Raw genomic sequence first — 23,578 nt, forward strand, 5'->3', positions numbered from 1 at the left:
TGCGATGGAATGTGTTCGTAGTTTAGGTTTGGGTTGCTGATCGTTTGCGTGTTACATCTGACTATCGGAGGTTGGTAGATGTTACAGAAAAATGAGGCACAAGGCAGTTTTCCAGCGGTGGATGAAAACGTAGGAGGCAGTACGGTGGAAAGACCTGTTACCTGAAGTAAACTGTTATTTGTTCGACTTGTACTTGTATTGTGCATATGTATTTATATTTAAAAAAGCATCGGTGAGTTTGGAAATATTCTTTGCATCGCATTCGTTCTTCGATACTGTTCAAATTGCATCTGAAATATTTTACGTATCGTCAGAATTGAAGGAGAAACTTAGGTCGGACACCCTACACAATAGCTTAAGAGATAATTGTATGGAGCAAGCGGTACAACTTTTCTCCCAAAAAAAAAAAACAGATACAGTCGAAAAGTATTTAACTACACGTCAATTTTTACAACACCACTGCGTTAATCTGATTCGCAGTGCAAACTAAAAATCACGATTAAGACACCTCCATTGTACTCCTCGAGAAGTAGTAAAATTCCGGAAAAGCTCCGGCAAAAAAAATCTCACCGCTCGAATTGCCTCTATATCGTGTCATTGAACGACTCGGAGCTATTGTAGATACATGTATACACGTATACGACGGTCCACAGCATACGTGGACCGTAAGGGTGTCAGAGAAACGGAGACGTTTTCGGGGAGACGACGTCCTTTCGGGTGGGTGACATGTTTTTCTGGCAGCCAAGGGGTGCGAGCCCCTAATTATAAAATAAAAAAAATCAATATCTTACCCTAGCCCGGGCAGGGGCCAGAGAGAAAAAAAAAAAGTAGGGTGACTCTCCCCGTCTTCTCGTCATTTCCACTAGCGATCCTCATCCCACCGATCCAAGGCCCGCGTATTCCACAGTCGTGTTGCTCCCTCCTCGCACACCGCTGCGAAGCTGATTTTTTTCGTCTCTTCCCAGCTCTTCCTCGCTCGGGAGGAGGGTTGCATTTCTGTCAGATCGTGGTAAAAATGAGGAAATGCGAGGGATAGGTGAAGGGAAGGAGGAGGGAGGGCAGTGAGTGTACGTGAATATAGAGTTCGGAAGTGGCGCAAAGGAGACGCGGCGGGAGGGAGGGGGAGAGTGGGAGCATAGCGGATAACGGAAGAAACTGCACGACTTTATTTCGTTGCGCTTATTGCGTTTCCTGAATTTTTATACGCCGCATGCGGCCCATACTTATGGACTTTTAATACCCAGCTGGCACGTGCTACACGCTCGCAATTTCGATATCTACTGCGAATAAAGATGCAAAAGTATTTTACGGAGCGAAACAGGGGGGTGGTGCATGCGGATGCGATTCTGTTGCAATTACAGTATAGCCAAGTTTTCGCGAAAGCGTTGTTTCGATACGATACACGGATTCTGCTCGGGATGTGTGAATTTTTTTCGAATATCCTGTGTTAGAGAACGTACCGTGAACTGTATCTTTATTCACTTATCGGTAACTAATTATCTGTTATTTCTTCAGATCTGATGCTCGATCAGAAAACAGTATCTTCGGTCGATACATTACAGCCGCTGTACAGAAGGAGCATCTAATCGTGGCATTTTTGTCCCGTCGTATCGTCGGCAGTTATCGTAAAACGACGACGAAGAACAATGAGAATTGGTGGATTATTTAAAACCGACGAGAAAACCGTTCCCGGAGAACTGTGATCAGATCGTATCTTATCACTGGGAATAGTTTGCATCATCGATTCGGAAACACCGTTGGAGCAGAGAGCGCGGGCACAGCAAAACTACCACCTCTTTTCCACCCAGGGTGTCGGTTTCACGTGAAACGAAAGTGTCCGGGGCAGTTGCCGGCGGTGGTAGTGGTACTCAATCAATAGATACATAAATATTATCTCGCAGCGGGGTTCTCTCTACGCGAGTGCGTGTACTCGATACACGCGTGCGTGGTCGTTCTTTCTATATCCTTCACATTCTCTCTCTCTCCTTCTTCAACTTCTTTCCACGATTTCGCCAAGTGGCGATGAGGGTGGACCGGGCTGGCTGGCGAGTGGGTGGCACTGCCACACCATGGCAAATCGATTCCGTGGATTCACTGGCGTCGTTTTTGTCTCGCGCAACGACACATTCAAATAAGTAAGGGAATCCCCTCGCCCCTCGAGCCGCCCAAGTCTGGGACGTTGCGTTGCCACCCCTTGGTCGTAAGGTCCTTCTTCTTTCGTTTTCTTCGCCACCCCCATCCTCCTCCCCCCCTCCACCTACTGCTACACTGCCTCCTCTACCACCGCCGCCACCCCTCCTGCCTCCCTCCGTCCCTAAGCTCAGGTCGACTTGAGGGATGGGTCGCGACGAGATTAAAAGAAGAATCAATAGCGCCTCTCACCCCATACCATCGTTGTACCCCTTACTTCCACGAAGGTGGGTGCCTTCTCTTGCCCTCGAGCACCCCCAACCCCCGCAACCTCAAAGGCCCTTGCCATATATTGAAATGCTCTAAGAGAGGACTGCCTAGGAACCAGCCTTCCTTCCCTACCGAGTTCTCTTCTGCAACAGCCACCACCTACACGCCGGCGACCGTAAGAGGGGTGACCACCTTTTCACCCTGTATGTGCCGGCCTGCACGAGCGCACTCGCTACTCCTTCGAATCCTCCTGGACAAACACTGCGAGCACCGTTTCTTTCCTCTACCTTCTCTCTCTCTCTCTCTCGTTCTTGCCTTTCCCTCGTGTTCGTGTCTCCTTCTGACCGCAGATTTTTGCCACCGCCATCTCCATCTTTCTGTCTTTCTTCTCTCTCTCTCTCTCTCTTTTTCTATCTGTCTTCGGTTATTTCCCATGTAGGAGAAGAGATTCGTCGCGAGGTACGTCGCGTCTCCTCATCCTTTCTCTTCGTTATTCGCAGTTTCCTTTTTTTTTTTTTTTTGCAAAAGTCACCAAAGGAAGAGGAGCTAGAGCAAAGGGGAAGGGAGAGAGAGGGCCTGGATGTTCGTAGAGCCCGAGACCGGGAGGAATTGTCAATTTCTGTCTCCACCTCTTCTTCCTTTTGCATAGCGAGATAAGGAGATCCTTCGCGAATGATTTTAGCGGGAAATAGTGGCGGCGGGTCTTTGAACCCCTTTTGGATCTCCGGTTGGTAACGAAAGCATAGAGGTAGAGGCAACATCACGTGAAATCGCCTCAAAGATAGAGTGATCGGGCGCTGGGTGGACATAGGAAGTGTTATTGCTCGAAATTGCTTGTGTCTAGCCTCGCTGACGGATGCTTTTAATCGTCGTCGACGGGCGGCAAGCGTGAATTTATAATGACTGATTGGAACTTCCTTCCTTTTTTCGACGTTTAATCGATAGTTGCTCAGATAGTCACTTTACAGCGGCTGGATAAAAAATACGTCGAAATTTCTCGGATTTTGCGATCGAAAGAAGGGAGAATAGAATGTAACGTAAAAATTTTAAAAAAATTGTAGTTATTATAAAGACGAAGAACCTCGTTGTACCAAAAAAATCAAATTTCAACATTTCTAAAAAATTAAATAATCGAAGTATCGAAAAAATGGTACACTACGTTGTAAGTAATACCTTTTTATTCATAAATCGCAAAGAACTTATTATTTCACACGTTCCAATCTTTGTTGGAGATGGTGGCGAAAGAGGCTTCACAATCTGCAAATAACTCCTCCATTTTCTAACATTTTTACTTTTAAAAAATCGGAGAAGTTAGCTGAAAGTTACATTAATATCCTCCGAAAAATTTGAAACTTCTCACGTTGTAGTTTCCCCAGAAGAAATGTCCAAGCTTCGCCTATTTTTGGACGCCTCGGGATAGCGTACCCCCTTAATTATCCCGAATTATTATTTATGGACGAGATTCAATCTACCAAACTATGAATGTTTCAGAATTCAGTGAAGTATAAATTTCAATCGATGTTCCTAGAGCCTTCCGGTATACTGTAATAAAAAAAAAAACGATACCGTTACCGCAGGACAATATGCAGCGTCCCATTATCTAATTCAAATAAGCGTGGCTAAACACCAGCGACGATAATACATATCACATAGCCCTATTAATAACGCGAGACACGATAAAATCGGTTATGGAGAAGCCGAAGCTTATGGTAATTTCACGTGAAACCGCTCCGAGGTTGGTTGGCTTTTGTCCAGCAGCTAAACACACATGAAAAAAGCTATTTCGGAAATTGCTATCGCTGTTTGCATACTATGATTATGTTAATGCAGTTTGTCTTAATGATTCGATAAAACGCGTATGCCTTGGCTGCCTGTGTGTTTTGCGACCGTGGAAGAAAGAGAAATATTTTTGTACACCGATCAGGTCATTAGTATATTGATAATCATGATCGATGTGCCATCGACTACATGCAAGATACACGTATCCCGAGAAAAGAAATCATTCATAATAGATTAGATACTAGGTAAATCAACTTTTTCTTCCTTCGATGAAACGAAATGGTCTCGGTCGTAGCAACATTCGATACCTTCTCAACGATTTGCACAAAAGATATGCGAATAGTAACTTCTCCACTTTTCATCGAATATTCGATAATAATAAAAGATTTCTAAAATAAAAAATATACATCGAGGTGAAATTTTACTTACGATTAACGTGATTTTCTTTCGTGACAGTTTTTAACACTACAACAATCAGAGCTGAATGTGGCAAATTTTTACCCTTCTGGTATATTTAGATAAGACTATAAAAAAATTTCGAAATTATAATCATTAACGCAAAATAAATTGGCGTACGTAATTATTTCTTCATTTCAACAAAAGACGCTGTATACTTTAATAATTTCTGTTATTCAAAATAAGAAGGGTTGAGCGTGTAAGGTAGGTCACGGTAATCCAAATTTGACATACGCGGCGTTTTCAGTCACTTGTCGAAATTGCGCAATTATCAATATCGATACGAATTCAAGTATGCTCTCGTAGCCAGCTTACCGGAGCCATAGATAAAGCACATATTTTTAGGAGGGTCGTTTTTCTTTCTTAGTCTCTGCCCTTCGTGCCGCTTTGAATTTGGTAGCCACGGAAATTGTCGTCCACATTTTGCGGGCCAGGTCTGACAAGGTGAATATTTTAGCGACACACCGTAGCTTGTTGGTTCCCACATACATACGTATGCGTGCACACGTGCACAGGTTGAAGATACGCCTCGGTCAACATCGTCGAAAAATGTATTAAAGGCAAACACATGCATTCTAAGGAGGTTCGCCCTCCGTCTCTCACCCCAGGTCACCCCTTCTTACCCCACCATTCCGTTTTTCGTCCCACCGCGCGACATACATACATACATCTACGTATTCATGTGAGCCAGAAGATACTTTTGCCAATCCACGGTGCCGTCCCGTCTTTTATTTTACACATACGTAACGTTCCCGCTATCTAACGTGCACATGTGCTCGTGATCGATAATTTCTTCCCTGGTCCCTTTTCCAACGATTCCCAAGTTTCAACGTTGTTTGCAGTTATCTCGAAAGTAACGCGGTATCTTTACCTGGTTCTAATTCCTCATCTTGCGTGCGAGATTTTCTCAGTATTTTATGTTCTTTTCATTTCGTTCGGTTTCTGTAGGATATCTATTAGGCCATCTCGTAAGTTCGTGTCGAATTTTGTAATTTAGATCAATATTTCCAACGAACCTTTAACCCTTTCGCGACGGCGGAACTAGCCATCGGTACGCCACTATCGAACGGGTCGTCGTGCCGTTAGTAACACCATACGCATTAAGAGTGTCTCGCGTTTTTTCAAATCTTAGAGGATTTCGTTGGAACAACAGAGGACTTAAGGATGTATTGGTTAAAAGGGAATGTTGTTGAGGTCTTGTTCTGTATTTTAAAATAAATCTTCACTTTGAGTTGCTGAGGTGCGAGCCAATGAGACGCGCTTAGTGGGTGCCGGATATAACCGGCGCCAGCCAGTGTGAAGCATTTAGTGGATGCCGGATATAACCGGCGCTAGTCGCGAAAGGGTTAAATTTGATAAGAAAAACGTGAGTGTCTTTTCATTCCACAATTGTTTTCTATTCTTTTTAGGAAGATCATTATGTCGTCGCTGTAGTATTTCTGTTAATTTTCAATATAAAATTTTTCGCCTTCGGCAGGAACTTACGGGATGACCTACTACTTTATTTTTTGGCATCTCAGAATGGCTGTGAATAAAAAAGTGAAACGAATAACTTTGGGGAGTTTCGTGTGAAATGTGCTGCATAAACGTAAATATTGCGAACCTAGAGAAATTTTTGATTCCTTCACTTTTTCGAAATTAAGGCAAAGTTGGACGAAAATGTCGTTTGGTTTTTTGGCTGTTTGAATTAGGGACGTCGATTCGAATTTTTCTTAAATTTCGCTACGAACTTTCTGAACAGTCTGATAATTTTCACGTTTGTCGTAATTATCGATGTACTGCGAGACACCGCGAGATCTAAGATTACCGCGATATTAGCTCGAAAGGAGTCTAATTTTAAGTTACAGCTGATAATGTCGTTACAGGTACTTATGCTACCAGCCAAGAATGTGAGACCGTGAGCCGCTTTCAGAGGTTCGTCGATTATTAACCTTGTCCACTGTTATTTTGAGGCGAGTGTAATTTGGATTACAGCTGACAAAGTAACTGCAGATATGTTAACCGCCAGAAACACGAGACCATGAGCTACTTTCGAAGGACTACGTGTTTTCAACATTGTTCGCCGCTATTTTAAGACGAACAACATTGATTTTCGCTTGGCGAAGTAATTACAAACGTGAAAAAATTACGAAATTACGAGGTGTTTTCGAAGGATTGCAACATTCCGCTATTACCCGTTGTTAATTGGAAAGGAGAATAATTTCAGTTGTAGTTGATCAGGTCGGTACAAAAATGTCGACCCACTTATTTATATTTGTAATTTTTGCAATTTAACTTTGCTTTATAATCATAATTTAGCAACCGTTGTATTTTTCCCACTATCGAGTTTTCAGTAATTAAAGAATTATTTTCAACATGATTCATATTTCTTACTTATAATCACGTACTCTGTAGTATTAGAATTTACGAGACTAGAAGTTTCATATATTTCATTTAATTTATTCAAGAGCGAACGCTGAAATACCTAGATCGTAAAATTATTACAAAAACTCGAAAATGATCGATAGATTCTCTCAAATCATCGATTCACCGCGATAGGAAGAAACGATAATCTCACGATGGTCGAATCCCCGTTGAAAATGAGATTCTTCAAACGACCGAATGATTCGATGAAACACAGATTAGAATGGATCATCATGATCCAAGTGTTCGCGTTTAACGAACGCCGTGAATACACCGTGCGTGTTGCATAAAAATCGCAAGAATATCGCGAAACAGCCAATACCGTGGAGGAGAGAGGATTTCTCTTCGAACATGATTTACTCTCTTTCAGCGAGAGCCGTGTATTAAATGCTGTTTAACGAGCCGCCAATCAGCAGTTGTCAAATAGTAGTTGGCACTGCGAAATACTTGGTTCTCCAAGGCTCTTCTGAACGATCGGGGATCGTTTTCAGCGTTGGCGAGAAAGAATAGCGACGAAAGAACGACGAAGAAAAAAAAGAAGCAGCGAGGTGATCTGACGAGAGAACGTTTTCGTGGTAGTTATTCAGCAATTAACGATTCTCGTCGGTAATCGATCCACTTATCCGGTAGTTGGTGTAATTTCGTGTGACTGTCTGTTGCACAGCTTGCAAAAAAGGCAGGAAGAACCGATCGACCGATGCAACGGGTGGTGAATCATCTCGCTAGTTCAAGGAATTAATTTTCTTTATTCCTTTATTCCGGCATCGACTTTGGTCCGTGCAAAAACTAATTTTACTTGAATTGCATACCGGCACAGCAACAACACACAATCGAAGGAATATACACGCGCGAATCGCTTTTTCCCTCCATCCATCTCTCGTTGGCGTTTCACCGATGAAACCAGATGATTTCAATCCGGATTCTCTCCCTCTCTATCTCTCTTTCGTCACGAAGGAACGATTTGCATTAAGTCGTTCGGGTACTTGCGACAACACGATGAAATTTCATGGTTTAGTGGCTCGTTTTCGTCTGATACACGCCCCTTCTCTGCCACTGCGAACGATTTTTCCTGCGTTTTCGCGATCGAGTTAACCTTCGGACGCCGAAAGCCGGGTCACCGGTGACCCGGCTTTTGGATGTTTCCTGTTTCGATCGGTATTCAAACTAGAGGTTCCTCTTCTTACTTTAATCGGAATATATTTGCACAATTTTAAGGAATATAGTGCCTACTAAAATAAAAAGTATGGTTTCGTATACATAGGAAGAAGATGTTAGTATTGGGCATTAGCCATGTGTGCACTATCACACCATCCAAGGGTTAATTATTAGGTGTAGAAATGAATTCTTCCCGACCTTTGGGTACAATTGAAGTGTTATCTAAAAAGAACGAGAACAGATCAATCATCGAGTTAATTTCCACTATTGTCGATGACCTTTTGCCATTTTTCTGCTCCAGCTCGCGAACATCATCGCGACAAAAACTCGGTAGCTTTAAATCAATTATGCGAATTCAGTCTACACCTGACATCAGAAACGAACCTATCGTGCAAAATCCTTTCACCACTTCGAACAAGTGCTCCTCTTCGAATCACCCGTTCGCGACCTAAAATCCACAGATCGAGCTCAATGAACAGCCAAATGCATAATGAACGACGCTCGAACGTACATGATTCATATCGCACACTTTACTATCACTGCGCGTACGCGTCGTAAACATGTCGTACACGTGAGGTTCGCGAGTTTTCAGATTTTCAGGCGTGCTAGAGCTCGCGGGACCAGCGCGAAATAAACATCGTCTCGTCGCGACGTGTCACCGTGGAATTCGTATTAATTGCACACAGACGAAGAGAGAGACGGGGGTTCTGGCTTGGCTGGCCTCCGAACAGAGCTGACCAGCGGGGCGAGTTATGTGGCGGAACGAGTTATTATTTACTTATTAGACGGCCGGCGAACGCGGCGCCCACTGAGGGGGTGTGAAAATGAACTAAGGCCAGCCTGGTAGAAATTAAAAACGTGACTCCACAGCGCGGGTAGCTTCATCGCGCGGCTAACGAGAAGATACGACCTCCTGGCAAACGTATATCTATACGTGTTAGTGTACACTCGCGCGTGTGTGTGTAGGTATAACAGTCTTATATGTTGCAACACCTGAAGATGTACGTTCCTTATATACCGGGTGCTCGTTCCAAGAACGCTGTTAACGCCGGGCAATCGGTTGGGGGTTATTTTCCTTTTTTTTCTTCTTCTTTCCTGTCGTATAATGAGCTTCTTCTTCTTCTTTTCTTCGGGGTTATAAAGAGGAGTCGGGGTTTGCTCGTGCTTTTGCTTCGTTTTGTGTTGACGATCAAGTTGCAGGATCAACGTTTAGGAATTATTGTCTGGTGGATTTAAGTTTTTTGGAATTGACGAAGTCGTTTGGTCGAGTTCAATGAGTGATTGTACTGATTACAATGCAAAAATGTGAACATGTATACGTAATTACCCACTTAGAAGTCGAAATGATTAACTCTCGTTTTTGGTATTATTGCAATTTTAGTATGAAAGCACGTGCTTGGTGCTTAATTTTTCATGGATGAAGGGAATTTAATGAATTTTACTTTATGGAGTTAGTCATTTTGGGTTTTGAGTGGCTCGGTTAATGATGTAGGGGTTATCAGTAGACTGCGGATTTTTATGCGAATTCATATTTTTGAGAATATAGTGAAAAAAGTGAAACTTTGGTAGAAAATTATTTCACCTTCCAGGTACTACATATAGAAAGCACTATAATTTAGATATTTTGTATATTTTTTCATATCACCTGCATTCTGTGCAATTTTGCACCTTCGAATTTCCTATAAATGCATAAAAATCCGCAGTCTAGTTATCGGTAATAATCTGTCAGATTTGTAGTAAATGAACAATATTAACTTGTAAATAAATTTTTTAGTTTTTACCATTGAATAGAAATTAAATTAAATTTTTATACACCGTTCCCTTTTTCGTTAAAAATTCTAAAATCTTCCTAATAAAAAGTCGAGTTTTATAAGAGACACAGTAAATTTATTTCATAAAGAAGTACAATAACGATCTATGAATCGTATTACAAATGTATATTCGTACAACTGTTAAAATTTAACAACAATTGTCACAAAGATAACTAAGTCTATGAAATGAAGTTTTACTTATTCTTGCAATTTATTTCCAGATCAAATTATTCACTTCCTACCCTCCACCGTGCATTATTCTAATTTTTCTTTATTGTTTCCGTATCTCCTGTTATACTTTACTATTTACGTACTACTTATCTCGTGTATTAAAGGTATCTTTCCTTTGCTCTTAACGTTGCTGCTCGAACGTGAAGTGGGGAAAAAGGAAGGAAGACGCAGAAGAAACGATAGCTTCAACAGAAATTGTCTGAAACGTACAGTGTGCTACCCTGGTAACTAGATACCGAGAGGTACGCAATGGTAAAGACGTACTAGATGCAATTGGGTAGAAATGGGAAGGATAAGAGGAAAACTGTGTAGGTGAATGCGTTCCTGCTTTCCTTCTGTCCAAAGGAATCTTCAGCTGTGCTTCTCGCCATTTCGTCTACCTCCACGAGCTGTCTTGCACCGCGCCCGTTCACAATTTCAATGCATTTTACCTGTATCTGCGATATGCAATCTAGTAATCTAATTCTTTTTAAATATTTAGGTATAAAAAAAAAGAGTTGGTAAATTTGAAGATTTTGGTTGAAAAATAAATCAAGTTTCCCTTAACTAGATAAATATTTTATTGAAAATATTATCCTGCTATAGTAACGAAATTGCACATAATTGCAATTAGAAGTAAAAGTTATAATTTCTTAGGAAACTGTTTTTTCCTATACGACAGCTTCACATAGTTTCATTTTTCAACTGTCTTCGGTTTAATATTGCTCTAAGCTTCTCACAAATACTTTTACAGATCTGTTTCAGATGTTGGGAACTTTTTCTATATTCCTCTACAACTTATATTATAATTCCAATTTCAATTTTACAACACAATTGTGCAATGCTATTTTATCGCATAAGTAAAATATTTGTAACAAAACTGCTGTAATAAAAAGCTTTCGACCAAATAACGAATAGCGCTCGAAACTTTCGAGCAGCGGTGTACGTTAATACTTGAGAAATAATTAGTCACCTACTTCAATTTTCCAGTCAGTCGCCTCTGACAATTCCGTGAAAGAGCCAGGCACGATTCGAACTTAACATTCGAGAAGGAAATCGCGTTCGTGAAGGCGCTTTGGGGGTTTCTTCGATGGGGTGGTCCGGATTGGCGAGGACGAAGACAGAGCTTCTCAAAGGTTACGAACGCGGAGGGTGGGTCGCGTATATTTTACGTGTCGCCTTTATTTCGATACGACGGGGCTTCGATCCCCGTCTAAACCTAATTTGCGTTCCATCTCGCGAGCAAACACTCTTCGAAGACCTTCCGAGATCCTACACCCCTCGTTCTCTTCCGCGCGAGCTGCTCCATTTTCTCAAAATGTCTCGGGTCTGTCACGAATGAGCCACTTCACGATAAAACGCACGAAATTGCTATCGTAGTCGCTGTCTTTTTCCGCACTCGAAGAATTTGTTGGTAATCCCCGATAAACTAAGCCGAGTGAAATTTTAACTTTCTATTTGGAACGGTTCGTGTGATATTCGATGTTTTGAAAAATTGGAAATAACGAAGCACTTTTGGCTCGGTTTAAAGATGACGATTTTTTCTCTTCCAATTATTTCAAAGCTGAAGAAAAATATACCATTAGATTCTCTGAACTTTGACTTATAAAATAAGCTTCTCGAAACAACGAAGAATTGTGGTAAAGAATGCCTTTCTCTGAACGGAAATTTCGGAGAGGCCTTTGAACGTATTTCGGATTAACAATCTTTTTAGCAAATGTTCAGAATGGTGTTCGACTTTTAAACATTTATTCAATTTTCCATGAATATCGATAAGAACGAACGAGCTTTCTGTCTGCGATTACGTGCGAATGGAGAGTAGGTACTTATGATTGAAGCAAGCATGCCGCGTGGGGATGTTTCATTTTAATTATTAGATTTCAAGTAGAGTGTGCACTTCGAGGCACTTTGTAAAAATGAGCTTTCGAATTAACGACGATATTTCTTACGTGCATAATTACAAAATGAATGAAATCATTGAAATTGTTATTATTATTATTTGATTAAAATCATTCTCAGCGCGATTATAATTAACCTTAAGCCGGAATAAATTAATTTCGATATATTTCGACGCCTCCCCCAAGTTTCAGTATTTTAGCCATAACTCTTCGACTATGCTTATCAGAGTGAAATCGGTGTTATTTTAAGCTGTCGGTCGCACGAAACTAAATTGGAAATTTTCAGTAGACGTTACTGTAAAATAGTAACGTCACAGATAAATCAAACGTAAATGATATTCATTTGATCGCAGTGTAAGACGTACATTTTTACAGTATATCGCAGATGGAACGTTTGAAGAGACCTCCGAATCTTTTATGAAAATGTTCCAATAAGACTCTATTTAATACGTTCCGTGCCGCGCGGGTCGCATATGCCCCACTCTGGACTCTCCGTTCAGGCCGTTTGATATTTCGGCCTTTTCCTTCCGCTGACTTAAACTATGCAACTACGGCGATAATTTGTTAATACAAAAATTTTTTCCTCTGCTCTACAGCGTATCTTCAACGTTACCTTTTTCTCGATAACAGTGATCTTTGCAATCTTATAAATATTGGAAGACATACAGCGTGAAAAGCAAAATTGTTAGGCTCGACAATGTGGGGCGCATACGACCCACGCGGCGTGAACGGAAAGACACCGAAAATCGGTCCGAGTAACGTGTTAATACAGGATATGATAATAGATTTGAAGAGATGAGATTTTTCTGAGATAACGTGAATACTACTCGTACGAATTATAAAGTCAATTAAAAAATTGTAATCCGTACTTACCTTGCTATGTTTCCGCATCCTCGGCAGAGATTTCAACGGCGAACGAAGCATGGCAGGAAACAATACGCGAATGGGAAATGATGTATATTCTCCAAAGGATGTTAATGAAGAAGCAACGATTTTAAAATAAACTATCGTTTAATAGAATACGTCGAAATATAGTACAGTACAGTTTTCCCAGTCGAATGCGAGGAAAACTTTCAGCAAATGTATAAATTCCAGAGCACTGGAAACAGAAGCAAAAAGAAAAATCAAGAAACCAAAAGTCGTTGCAGTTCGCAAAAAAAAAAAAAAAGAGAAAAAGAAAAATCAAGTTTCGGTACTGTGCTTCTCTTTATTTATTTATTTTTTTCTTTTCTTTTCTCAAGGAACAATGACAGGGATTCGGCGATTTCTGCTCAGAAATAGTCGGTGGAAAATCACGAAATCGACGGGTTTCGATCGCATCGGCCGTAAGTGGAGACTGTCACCACGATTGTTCAGAACGCTCCGACACCGAATGGAAATTCGTAACGGTGTCGTTGAAAAATTGCATCGTGTCATCGTGGTACGAGCGTTACCGGTGTTGCGTGATAACGCGGCATCGGTCGCCCAAGCGTCAGTGTTTTCCGTCTCTATGCAAATTGGCAAGTGAGCTAATATTGGAACTCGGAAATGGGACGCTCTGTGGACCGGAAATAAAACGAAATCTAGTATAACAGAATGATATTCCCGTTCGACGGCTCGTTTATCTGCGATAACGCGCGTCCCAGCTGCTCGTAGAGTTAGTTTTGTAAAATTTTGTAAAATTCGTACTCTTCTTCCTTTTTTTTTTCTCTCATCCTTCGATTTCCGCTTATATACATATGTAACTGTGCTTCGATTAAAGAAAAGAAATGCGAATTACAGGTGTTAGAAAATTCCTATGCAGCGTATTTACTAATAAATACGTTATCAGCTTGGACTTGGCTCTTAGAGAGTATCGAAATTTAGTTAAGTTACTTCGATTTTCGTGTTAATATGCAAGTGTTGAAAAAAAGTGAGAAATTCTAAGAAAAGTCTTTGGAGCCCGCAACAGTCGAAGACAAAAGAATTTTAATACCAAATTGAAGTGTGTGGTGCAAAATATTTAAGCAGAATAAATACCGCGAATTAGGTAAAATAATAGAAGACGCGTTAAGCATCTTCTAGGCAGTTTCATCTGTAACAACTTCACTAATCGGCGAATTTAAGAAGTGATTTTACGCTAACATACACATATTTCAGAGATTAATTTCTTCAGACCGCCAAGTTCACGGACAGAAACAAAAACGAGTCTCGCTAAAAAAAAAGAAGAAAGAATCGAAGACAAGACAGTGCTCAAGTGAAAATGAAATCTTCGCAAAAAATAAGTGATATGTCGTGTTAGTTTTTCTTACCGAAGGAAACTTTTATTTGTTCTTAAACAATGTTCCACACCGTGTTCAGTAAAAATTCCTTATCAAAGTCTCCGTTGCCTTAAAAATAGAAGGAGTCTCGGGAATAAAAAGGTAACTCGCAAAGACAAGGACGAAGATTCACCGATGGTAAAAAGGCATCGAACGTGTTTCCTGTTGGCCGTGTAACACCGAGCAAGAACCGCGTTTCACCAATCAAAAAGGGAGAGAGAATCGTGTGTGTGAATCGATCGGCGGAAGGAGGAGGACGTGTTGGAAAAATGAAGCGACGATCGGAAGGGCAGGGGATTAAAAACGAGTTGCTTGGAATACTTTCGCAGAAAGATACTCTTCGATTTCTCGAATTTTCGACTTTTCTCGCGGCGAAACCACGGAAAGCTACTTTGGAAGGTGTCTTTCTCCTCGAACGACGCGCTCTTAGGAACCTATTTTTTTCACTTTCTCTCCTCTTTTTGCCGCTTTTCTCCGAATATTCGTATCTCGCATTCTCACGTTTCTCTATTCGCGTTTTCATTTTCTTCTTTCGTCGCGTCGTCCCGCGATCGTTACGATTTCTACAGAGATTTGCAAGCTGTCTCCGCCAAGACGTCGAAAGTTGAGTACCCTTTTATTCTTCTCGCAGTTCCGTCGGAATTAGCCACGCGGTTGTGGTAAGAAAAAGAAAGAAAATCCCTCGGACGTCCTGCATTTTCGTGCTATTATCTCTGTACGACAAAGACGAGAGCCACGGCGCTGCTCTCTCTCTCTCTCTCTCCGTGAACTCACGACAGCTTCTCCCAGCTTGTAAAACTATACCTACACACGATTCGGAGCGAGGGAAAATTCGCGGTTGAATGTCGTCTGTCGATTTCCATCGGTGTTTATATGTTTCACATGAGAAAGAAAACGGATTCGTGTGTATTATTGGGAAAATATGTTGCATCTTTTATCTCTTTAAGGAAGGAATCGGGGAGAAGGGGAGTATTTATCAGTTTTTCATAGACTAGATCTATATATAATCGTATCGTATGTCTATAAACCAATAATATATATATAATATCATTATATCCTTCTTCATCATTTATATTTAGTGGTATAATTAATTACTCGCTTAGATATGAAACCTAATAGGAACATGATTGCACCGCACCCATTTTGCCGCACGATGTTGGTGCCCGGTTCGCGGATCCTCCTCGCACACTCTTAAATTCCTATTTTATTCCCTTTCGTTCGTTTTTTTTTTTTTCTCTTTTGTTCTCTCGCTTCAGTTACTCTTTTATAGGAATAGTGCACGTAAATATGTGCATCACTGTATGCTCGCGTATATTTATATACGTATACAGGTACAGCCATCTTGCATGGCACGTGTTTATGTATGTACGTATGTATGTATTGTATGTACGCATATGTACGCAATGTGAGTGTCATTTGTCAGTTTCGTGTGTATGTATATGTGTGCTCGTGTGTCGATACGTTTTCGCGGCTGCATGTCGCATTTTCTCTCTCGTTCGCTCATCTCTTATTCTTTTTTATTTCTTTTTTTTCTTTTTCATCGTTTTCTTTTCTTCTCTCTATTATAAAATCTAGATGTGCGCGCGAACACGGGGTTTTGTTCGCGCGCACATAACACATATGGCACCATAAATATATATTTGTACACAAGGGCGAGCGTGGGTGAACGAGATGATCAAGAAAGAACGTGCGCAGTGGTGTGTCTCTTATATCTCGCGGGTTTTTTTTTTTTTCTTTTTCCTCCCATCGCGTTCCGTATTTTCTCCGCAATTCTCCCTCCTCGTGCACCACGGGTTTGTACATACTCAATTAACGACTACGGCACCGGCCACGGGACCAAAAGAAATCTGCCGGCGTCAGACCGGATCGGAAAACGTGTACCGCTCGCGGTAAGAGATGCACGAAGTGAAACGGAAAAGAACAAATCGAGACGATTCAACGTGAAAGGGGTTGGAAAAAAAGGAAGAGATTCTATAGAAACGAACGAAGACACGCGAGTGTACAAGCGTGTGACAAAAAAGAAAAAAAAGAAAGAGAAACAAGAGGGAAAAGAATATGAAAAACTTCACTCGGCACGTCTTTCTTACGCATCCCTGTCAAAAACGAGTACGAGAAGCACATGCCGCGTTAAGGCGCCCGCTGTTGCGCCCTTCCACGTTTTCCTTTCTCCTTCTCTCTCCTCTAACCGTCGTTTGTCATTTTCTCTTTTATCTCCGTGTTTGCTCCCCCCACCCCACCCCCCCCCCCTTTTCCTTCTTTTTTCTGTTCTCTCTCTCTCTCTGTTTTCATTCGATCGGAGCCGTCGTCGGTATTTCGTATCGCCTCTCGTCCAGCGTGCGGTCTCCCCGCGCCTCCGCGGAGTTTTACAAAAAAAGGGGCGAGGCGTGAGACGCGAGGAGAGAACGTGGTGCATAATCGTATCGAGTACACCTGCGACACGGTTGATTGCTCGAGAAATTTCCCCTTTTTTTCTTTTTTCTCTCGCACGCAGGGGAAGAGATCGCGCGCGGCGCCAACATCGTCGGGGTTCTTGAGCCGGCGTTTACGGGGGTGACCACGCGGCCACGGCGGTGCTCGGTAATTAAGCCGAATTCATCAACGGACCACGGGGCCCCGTTAGTGAGTACATATACGATATACACATGGCAATCTCTCACAAGAATTAGTCGCTATCTTTTTTTTTCTTTTTATCAATTAGTATCCCTTATTAATTAATAGTCAATGAAATGTAGCTCGATCGAAATTCACAATTGAAATCGGCAAGAATGTGAACCGCAATAATAATGACAATAATAATAATATTAGCGGTATTAATAATTCAATAATAATAATAAACGCTCGTCATTCATCGCAGTGATAATAATAATAATAATAATAATCGTCGTCGTGATCGTCGTTAATCAGCAGCGTCAATTGCAATAGCAAATCGAAATAACCAATAAGATTAATAATAAATAGTGGCGTTCAACATATTTCATAGAAACTCAACGAGATTAAATAGAAAACTGAAAAACTTCCTTCGCCGCCGGGCCCGCTCTCTTTCTCTCGTCGAATCCTCGTTTCGCCGGTTTTCCTCGAAACTCCCGTTTCCTCTGTACAACGGGGGTGTGGATAAAAAAGGAAAAAAAATCGAAGAAGTTACTTGATTCGATTAGTATATAATAACGTTATCTCTTTCAGCGATTTTCTTCTACGAACCGACACGCATCTCGATGCCGTATCCTATTCACGGATCGACACTCTCTACGAATCGACCACAAGACCCTGTAAAAACGTATCCCTGATCGTCTGTAATCTTTTTCTTTGTTTTCTCTTTTCTCGTCGTGTTTATCTTTAATAAATTATTTAGGCTTCGAGGTACCGAGAGGCCTCGTCGATTCGTTCGAGCATCGCCGATGGATATTTTTAAACAGCAGCAGGCTGCGGGGCGGTTAGACGAGATCGACAATGACGAGGGAAAGGACACTGTGCGGGGCTGGTTGTTTCGCGTTCAATTCCCGCGAGAAATATTTCTCGGACGATCGACGAGAGAAACGGAAGGTAGTAGCGACGCGGCGGACGTTCAGAAAATTCTCACAACGCAATAATAGGTTTTCATCTTTTTTTTTCTTCTCCTTCTTCTTTTCTTTCTTCCCTCTTTTGCATACTCAATTGCATCTGCACTTCGCGTTAGACACTCCTTAAATTAATCCGCGCACGCTTATCACTCATTCATCATTGTTGATTTTAGGAACAGCTAGTAGCGAGGTTCGGTTACTCTATCACGCAATCTCCCGTACTCAAAACTCAAAACGCCAAAACCGGCACAGTTTTGCGTACACGCGCATGTACGTTTGCCGCGTTTTGAGAATTTTACGCGCGTATATGCGATATACGTTACCAATATATCGGGTTCGAGGCCATTCTCGAAATTTCAATTTTTTTTTTTATCATATACCGTGTATGCGCGTAGGTGTGTGGATTTTTCTCTCAGTGTGTGTGTGTGTGTGTTTTTACGCGTGTGTGTATGTTTGCGTTTGTGTGTACACGTTAAAACAAATTGCGCGTTCATCGATTTCCTCGTAGTTTATCCTCGCGCGATCGCGACTCGATTAGAAAAATTAAATATTCCGTGTATACGTTATGTACGCGTCTATACAATTGAAAGGACCGTGACGTTAATTCTTTGTGCGCCAAAGTACATACATACCTTCTTTTTCTTTTTTTTCTTTTTTTTCATCTTTCTTTCTCTCTTTCATTACGCTTCTCTTCCCTTCTCTTATCTAAGAACGTTACGCGCGGTAAAACGGGGACACGTGTCGCCGTTTTCATTCCTTCCGTCTTCTCCTCTTCTTCGCAAAAGTCACGCGTTTCGTTCTTCTTCGTCTAACATTACTAATCGTAGATGTACGTATAATAGTCGGTTTATTTTATTTTACTTTTCTCTTCTCGTCATTTACGTCCTCTTTTTTCGCGGATAGACGGACTGAACCAGTCGAGGGCGTTCGAGATCGACGAAACGTGATGCAATTCTTCGGGTTTCGAAAAGGGAGAGCTCGCTCTAAAAACACGTTAAATCTATAGAGCTCGATTTTAATATCTACGTAACTTTTTTAATAAGCCTGTGATCACCGGATAGTAACAATTGTCCTATTTTGCGAGGTATCAGTTACAAAGGTGTGTGTGTGTGTGTGTGTGTGCCTGTGTGTTTTTGAGCTGATCGGACACTCCGAGGTAATCGGCGATTTAATTGAAAAAACAGGGTCACCGCGGAGCAACGCAATCAATTAAGAATTTTCATTTCACGTATGCGTTTCTCTCACTTTCTATGTGTGTACGTGTGTGTGTGGATACCTGTCAATTTTTCCTCACTGTCTGTATGTAACGTGTATGTGTACGATAATGTTTACGTGTTCCGTGTGTCTCTTTTCAGTTTAGCTCAACGCTGTAACGTTTTACATAGATAATAATAAATACATGACCACATACATGTAAATATAATATCGTAATCTATAATAATAATAATAATAATAATAATAATAATAATAATGATCATAATAATAATCATGTTAATAATAATAGTAATAATCACAATAATCAAATATAATATTAATAATCATCGTTATCAACATTACATTAGAAAAAGCATCTTTTGCAGACAGGAACCTCGAGTTGCTTAGTTATCTTACAAATAGTTATTACTTCGCGTCTCGTCGGACGTAGTTTTACAACAATCACTACACACTTGCGCCCCCCTCTCTCACCCCCACCCCCCGATCATCACTCATCATCATCATCATTATCCCCCTTTTTTTCTTCTTTCGCCTATCTTCCTCGTTTTTCTCGTTTTTGCTTCTCATTCGCGTAGTATCGAATAGCAGTGGCAGGGTACTCTGTGCCCTTCTTTTCTATCTTTCTCGTTTTTAGGCAATTCATCGGAATTTTTCGTTTTATTCTACGTACTCTTTCTGAAACTAAATAGGAAACAACATTACAGAGAATTCAGAGCGCGCGATGCTTAACCTTCTTTTCTTTTTCCTCCAGTTTCTCTTCCTTTTTCCTTCTGCGCGCACACAATGGGGTGGCACTTTCGGCTCTTTCCTCTGTTTCCATCGCACACACGATTTTCTCCTACATTCTCGCGCTATTCCAAATTTCCGCTAATTTCTCCACCGTATGCACCGTGTTGTATCGTGTAAGTGTGTTTCTGTGTGTGTGTGTGTGTGTGTGTGTGGGCGTGTGTTCGATGTCAGCGCGAAGCCTGTCTAAATATTCCGAGAAACACGACGTACGTACGCGTATACACTTCACCGTTCCGGACAGTACCCGCGAGGATTCTAGTACGTTACAACATCATTAGATGTGTATATATGTGTATATATATGCGTGTATATATATACATGTGTATATGCATCGGTGTCTTTGAAACACGACGCACATCATCCACCCATCACCCCTTATCATCTACAGTTTAGTTGTAAATTAACCGTTAAACTTACGAGCTAATAGTGAATTCTTTTGTCGTTCCCGAGTAGACCTTTACAAAAAACCCCCCCGTGTCCGTCGATCAAGAGGTGTTTTCTCTCATTCGAATATACCTCCCATAATTCTCCTTCCTTCGTGTTCCAAGTGCCGCCGCCGTGGATTATATGTACTCTCTTGTTATCTCTGGGCTTATCTCGTGGCTGTTTCTTTCCCTTCTTTCCCTTTCCCTTTTCTCTCTCGTTTCTTTTCGTTATTTTCTGCGCGTACGCGAACCCGTTGCGCTTCTCTTCGGTCGTTCGCGCCGCGCGAAACAAAAGTCCTCCTCCTCTCTGTTTATGCATATGTATGTTTATTACGTACGCGTGCGTCCCGGTTCCGTGATAAAAGAACCGTCGTCAACGTTCTCCCTCACCGCGACCCTCTCCTCGCACCCCGCTCTCGATTTCATCGATATCTCAGCACTAGCGCGTTCTGATTAACTAGCGATAATCAATTAGAGCTATCGATATAGCTATAACTAATTTACCTTTTAATGGTTTTACTTCTTCTCCTTTATTACTATCATTATTATTACTATGTTTATTGTTATCATTAGTATTATTATTAATCGTTAGACTTCATTTTCCTTTCCTCCGTTAATTCTTGTTTAGCGTCGGTAAATATAATTTTATTAAATATAGGAACCATGTTGCTGGGTCTTTGCTCGTTTTTTTTTTCTTTTTTTTTGTGAACGCGAAACCGTTTGTCGCGACGGGCACCGGGGCAGCGCCTTGCTCTCCTCTCGCGTACTATCCTTTCCCTTTCTTTTCCTCTCGTTTCACCTCTTCGTTTCATTTTCGTCCCTCTCGCACCCTCCCCCCAAAGAATTGCTCTGTGTTGAACTACCCTCTTTCTAGCGCTACTTTCGCGACCATCGGGGAAAAAGGAACGGAATTACGTTTAAAACTCGGCGCGCTGGTAGTAGCGACGGTCATGTATTTCAATCGTATTTAAAACCCCTCCCAGCCGCGGGGTTACCGTGCCCTGTGTGTGTTTCTCGAAAGTACATCGTGGATATATTATTTTAGGCTCGTGTATTAGGCGTGTGCGTGTGCGTGTCCTGTGTGCGTAAGTGTCGAATGGGTGCGTGTGAGTGTACACGTGTGCGCGTGAGTTCTTCCGACCGAAGATACTCCTTCTGCCACCGATTGATCTTTCAAAGGGGTCCTATTTAAGTTTCCACGGACTTTGCCATATCGACTAGCACGGATACTACTTAGCTCCGTGTCTCCTTCCTTTTGGCGCTTTTTTTTTTTCTTTTCTTTATTTCTTACTTTCTCCCTTTCCAAGTAAAAAGAGGAACGCGGTGACGTGACTTTCTTCTCGTTTTCCCCTCCGTTTCGTGTCTCTAAGAAAAGGCTCTCTGTGGTCATCGTCGTGAACAACGTGTCTCTTTCTCGCGCATTCTCAACACACACACACACACACACGCACACGCACGCACGCACGCACGTACATGCACACAGCTCGCAAGTAACCACTCATACACAACACGCACGTAAAAAGTGAAAGAGAGAAATAGAGAGATAGAGAGTGAAGATTCATTTTTTTTCTTTTCTTTTTCAGATGAATATGGGTACGCACGTTAATTCATAACGAACGTGTGACGCTTCAGTTCCGCGAACGACGCGCCGTCTATCCTATTAACTTCGCGCGCCTTAATGTCTGTTTTGCTTGTTTAGTAACTTTTTTTTTCTTTTTTGTTTCATTAAATCTTTATTATTACTTTACATAGGAACGTTTAAATCAGCTCACCTCGACGCGTTTTCCGGCGTCTTCGATGCTCATTCTTTTCTTCTCCCCCCGTTTTCTCGTTTTCGTTTAATATCGTTACACGATTATTCCGCGCCGCTAAGATCCGCCTCGTCGAAACAACCGACGACCAATAGGCGGCGTTTTAGTCTCACGAATAGATACGACGTATCGGTCGTTTTAATAAAACGGCGCGAACCGCCGAGAAAAACATTCCCGAGACGTGCAAACGTTCGTCTACATATACACACACACACATATACATATATGTATATATATATGTATATACCGAACGATGCCGATAAAATCGTTCGCGCGTATTCTGTTCGTTTTCCACACTCGTCTCTCGTTTATTTTCTTTTTCATCAACGTAGGCTTTCATCTCGAGCTTTCTTCATTCTTTCTATCGAAGGAACTTTTGGTGAACGCGCTGTTTTGGTTTCGTTTTCTTTCTCCTTTTTTTTTTTTTGGCGCGCCTGTGTACATTCGTCGTAACAAAAATATTCGTTAAATTGATGAGTGCGCGCGCGACAGTGGCCGTGTGTGTTTCCTTTTTTCTTTACGCGGTAAAATTAAAACGAGATAAGAGAGAGAGAGGTCCATAAATACGGCGTCCTCGTGATTGGTCCACCGTCCACGCGCGAGTTACCTGGAGCCGGGGATCCCCCGGTGCCCGGAGCGGAAGAAAAAGCCCTCCACCGACAGTTCCTCCCATAGGTCGGAACCCCCCATCCCCTTTTATCTAGCCAGTTTAGGAACGTTGTTTGCTTTCGTTATCGAGTACCTCTCTTTTCGAAGAGCACCCATCGAAGAACACTCTCGGTCCGTTTTTTTTATCTCACTCCTCTGTCGCTTCTCCTCCTCCTCCTCGTTGCGCCGCCACGACGAAAAATCGCCATTTCGCGGTTCCAGAAGGCGCGAGATGTCCGCGAAACTTTTCCGATCGCGCGCTCTCCTCCCCTCCACCCGTACCCCACCCAATCAACCCTCTCCTCCTCCTCCTCCTCCTCCTCCTCCACCCCGTGACAGCTCTCTTCCCCTCTGTTCGTTCTGGTCTCGTTCTTCTCCCCCGTACACCGACGATAAATAGGCGCCCCCCGTTTGTCTTTAACGTGCTCCAGCCAAAGCGGCAACCTCCTGCACCAGTTTCTGCCTCTTCACGTCGGGAGCGTTATTGTTGTCCTGGTTCGCTCTCTCGCAGGCCTGGGGTTGGCCAGTGGTGCTCTCGGCGGCTGCACGGGCAGCCAACAGGGTGATCTGATTCACCACGTCCTCCATCTCGTCCGTGAGCGGATGCACCTCTTCGCCGCACTGTCCGCCAGATTCCCCGCCTATATTGCCGAACTGCAGCTGTTGTTGCTGCTGCTGCTGCTGCTGACGTTCTTGGCTGGTCTCGAGGCGTGCACGATGCTGCAACGTGTCAGCGTGACGC

General features: G+C 42.2%; 1 protein-coding gene across 1 annotated transcript in view; it reads right to left on the reverse strand.

The window, feature by feature from the left end:
• Positions 1–23,201: 23,201 nt before the first annotated feature.
• The window catches only part of LOC108572069, a 725-nt gene continuing 348 nt past the window's right edge, over positions 23,202–23,578 (reverse strand). The window contains 1 exon segment of the mRNA XM_017934256.1: positions 23,202–23,578. This exon segment is cut by the window's right edge and continues 27 nt beyond it. Within this exon segment, the coding sequence (XP_017789745.1) occupies positions 23,254–23,578 (325 nt within the window). The 3' untranslated portion in view covers positions 23,202–23,253.

This window comes from Habropoda laboriosa, unplaced genomic scaffold, assembly GCF_001263275.1.
Source record: "Habropoda laboriosa isolate 0110345459 unplaced genomic scaffold, ASM126327v1 scaffold67, whole genome shotgun sequence".
NCBI lineage: Eukaryota > Metazoa > Arthropoda > Insecta > Hymenoptera > Apidae > Habropoda > Habropoda laboriosa.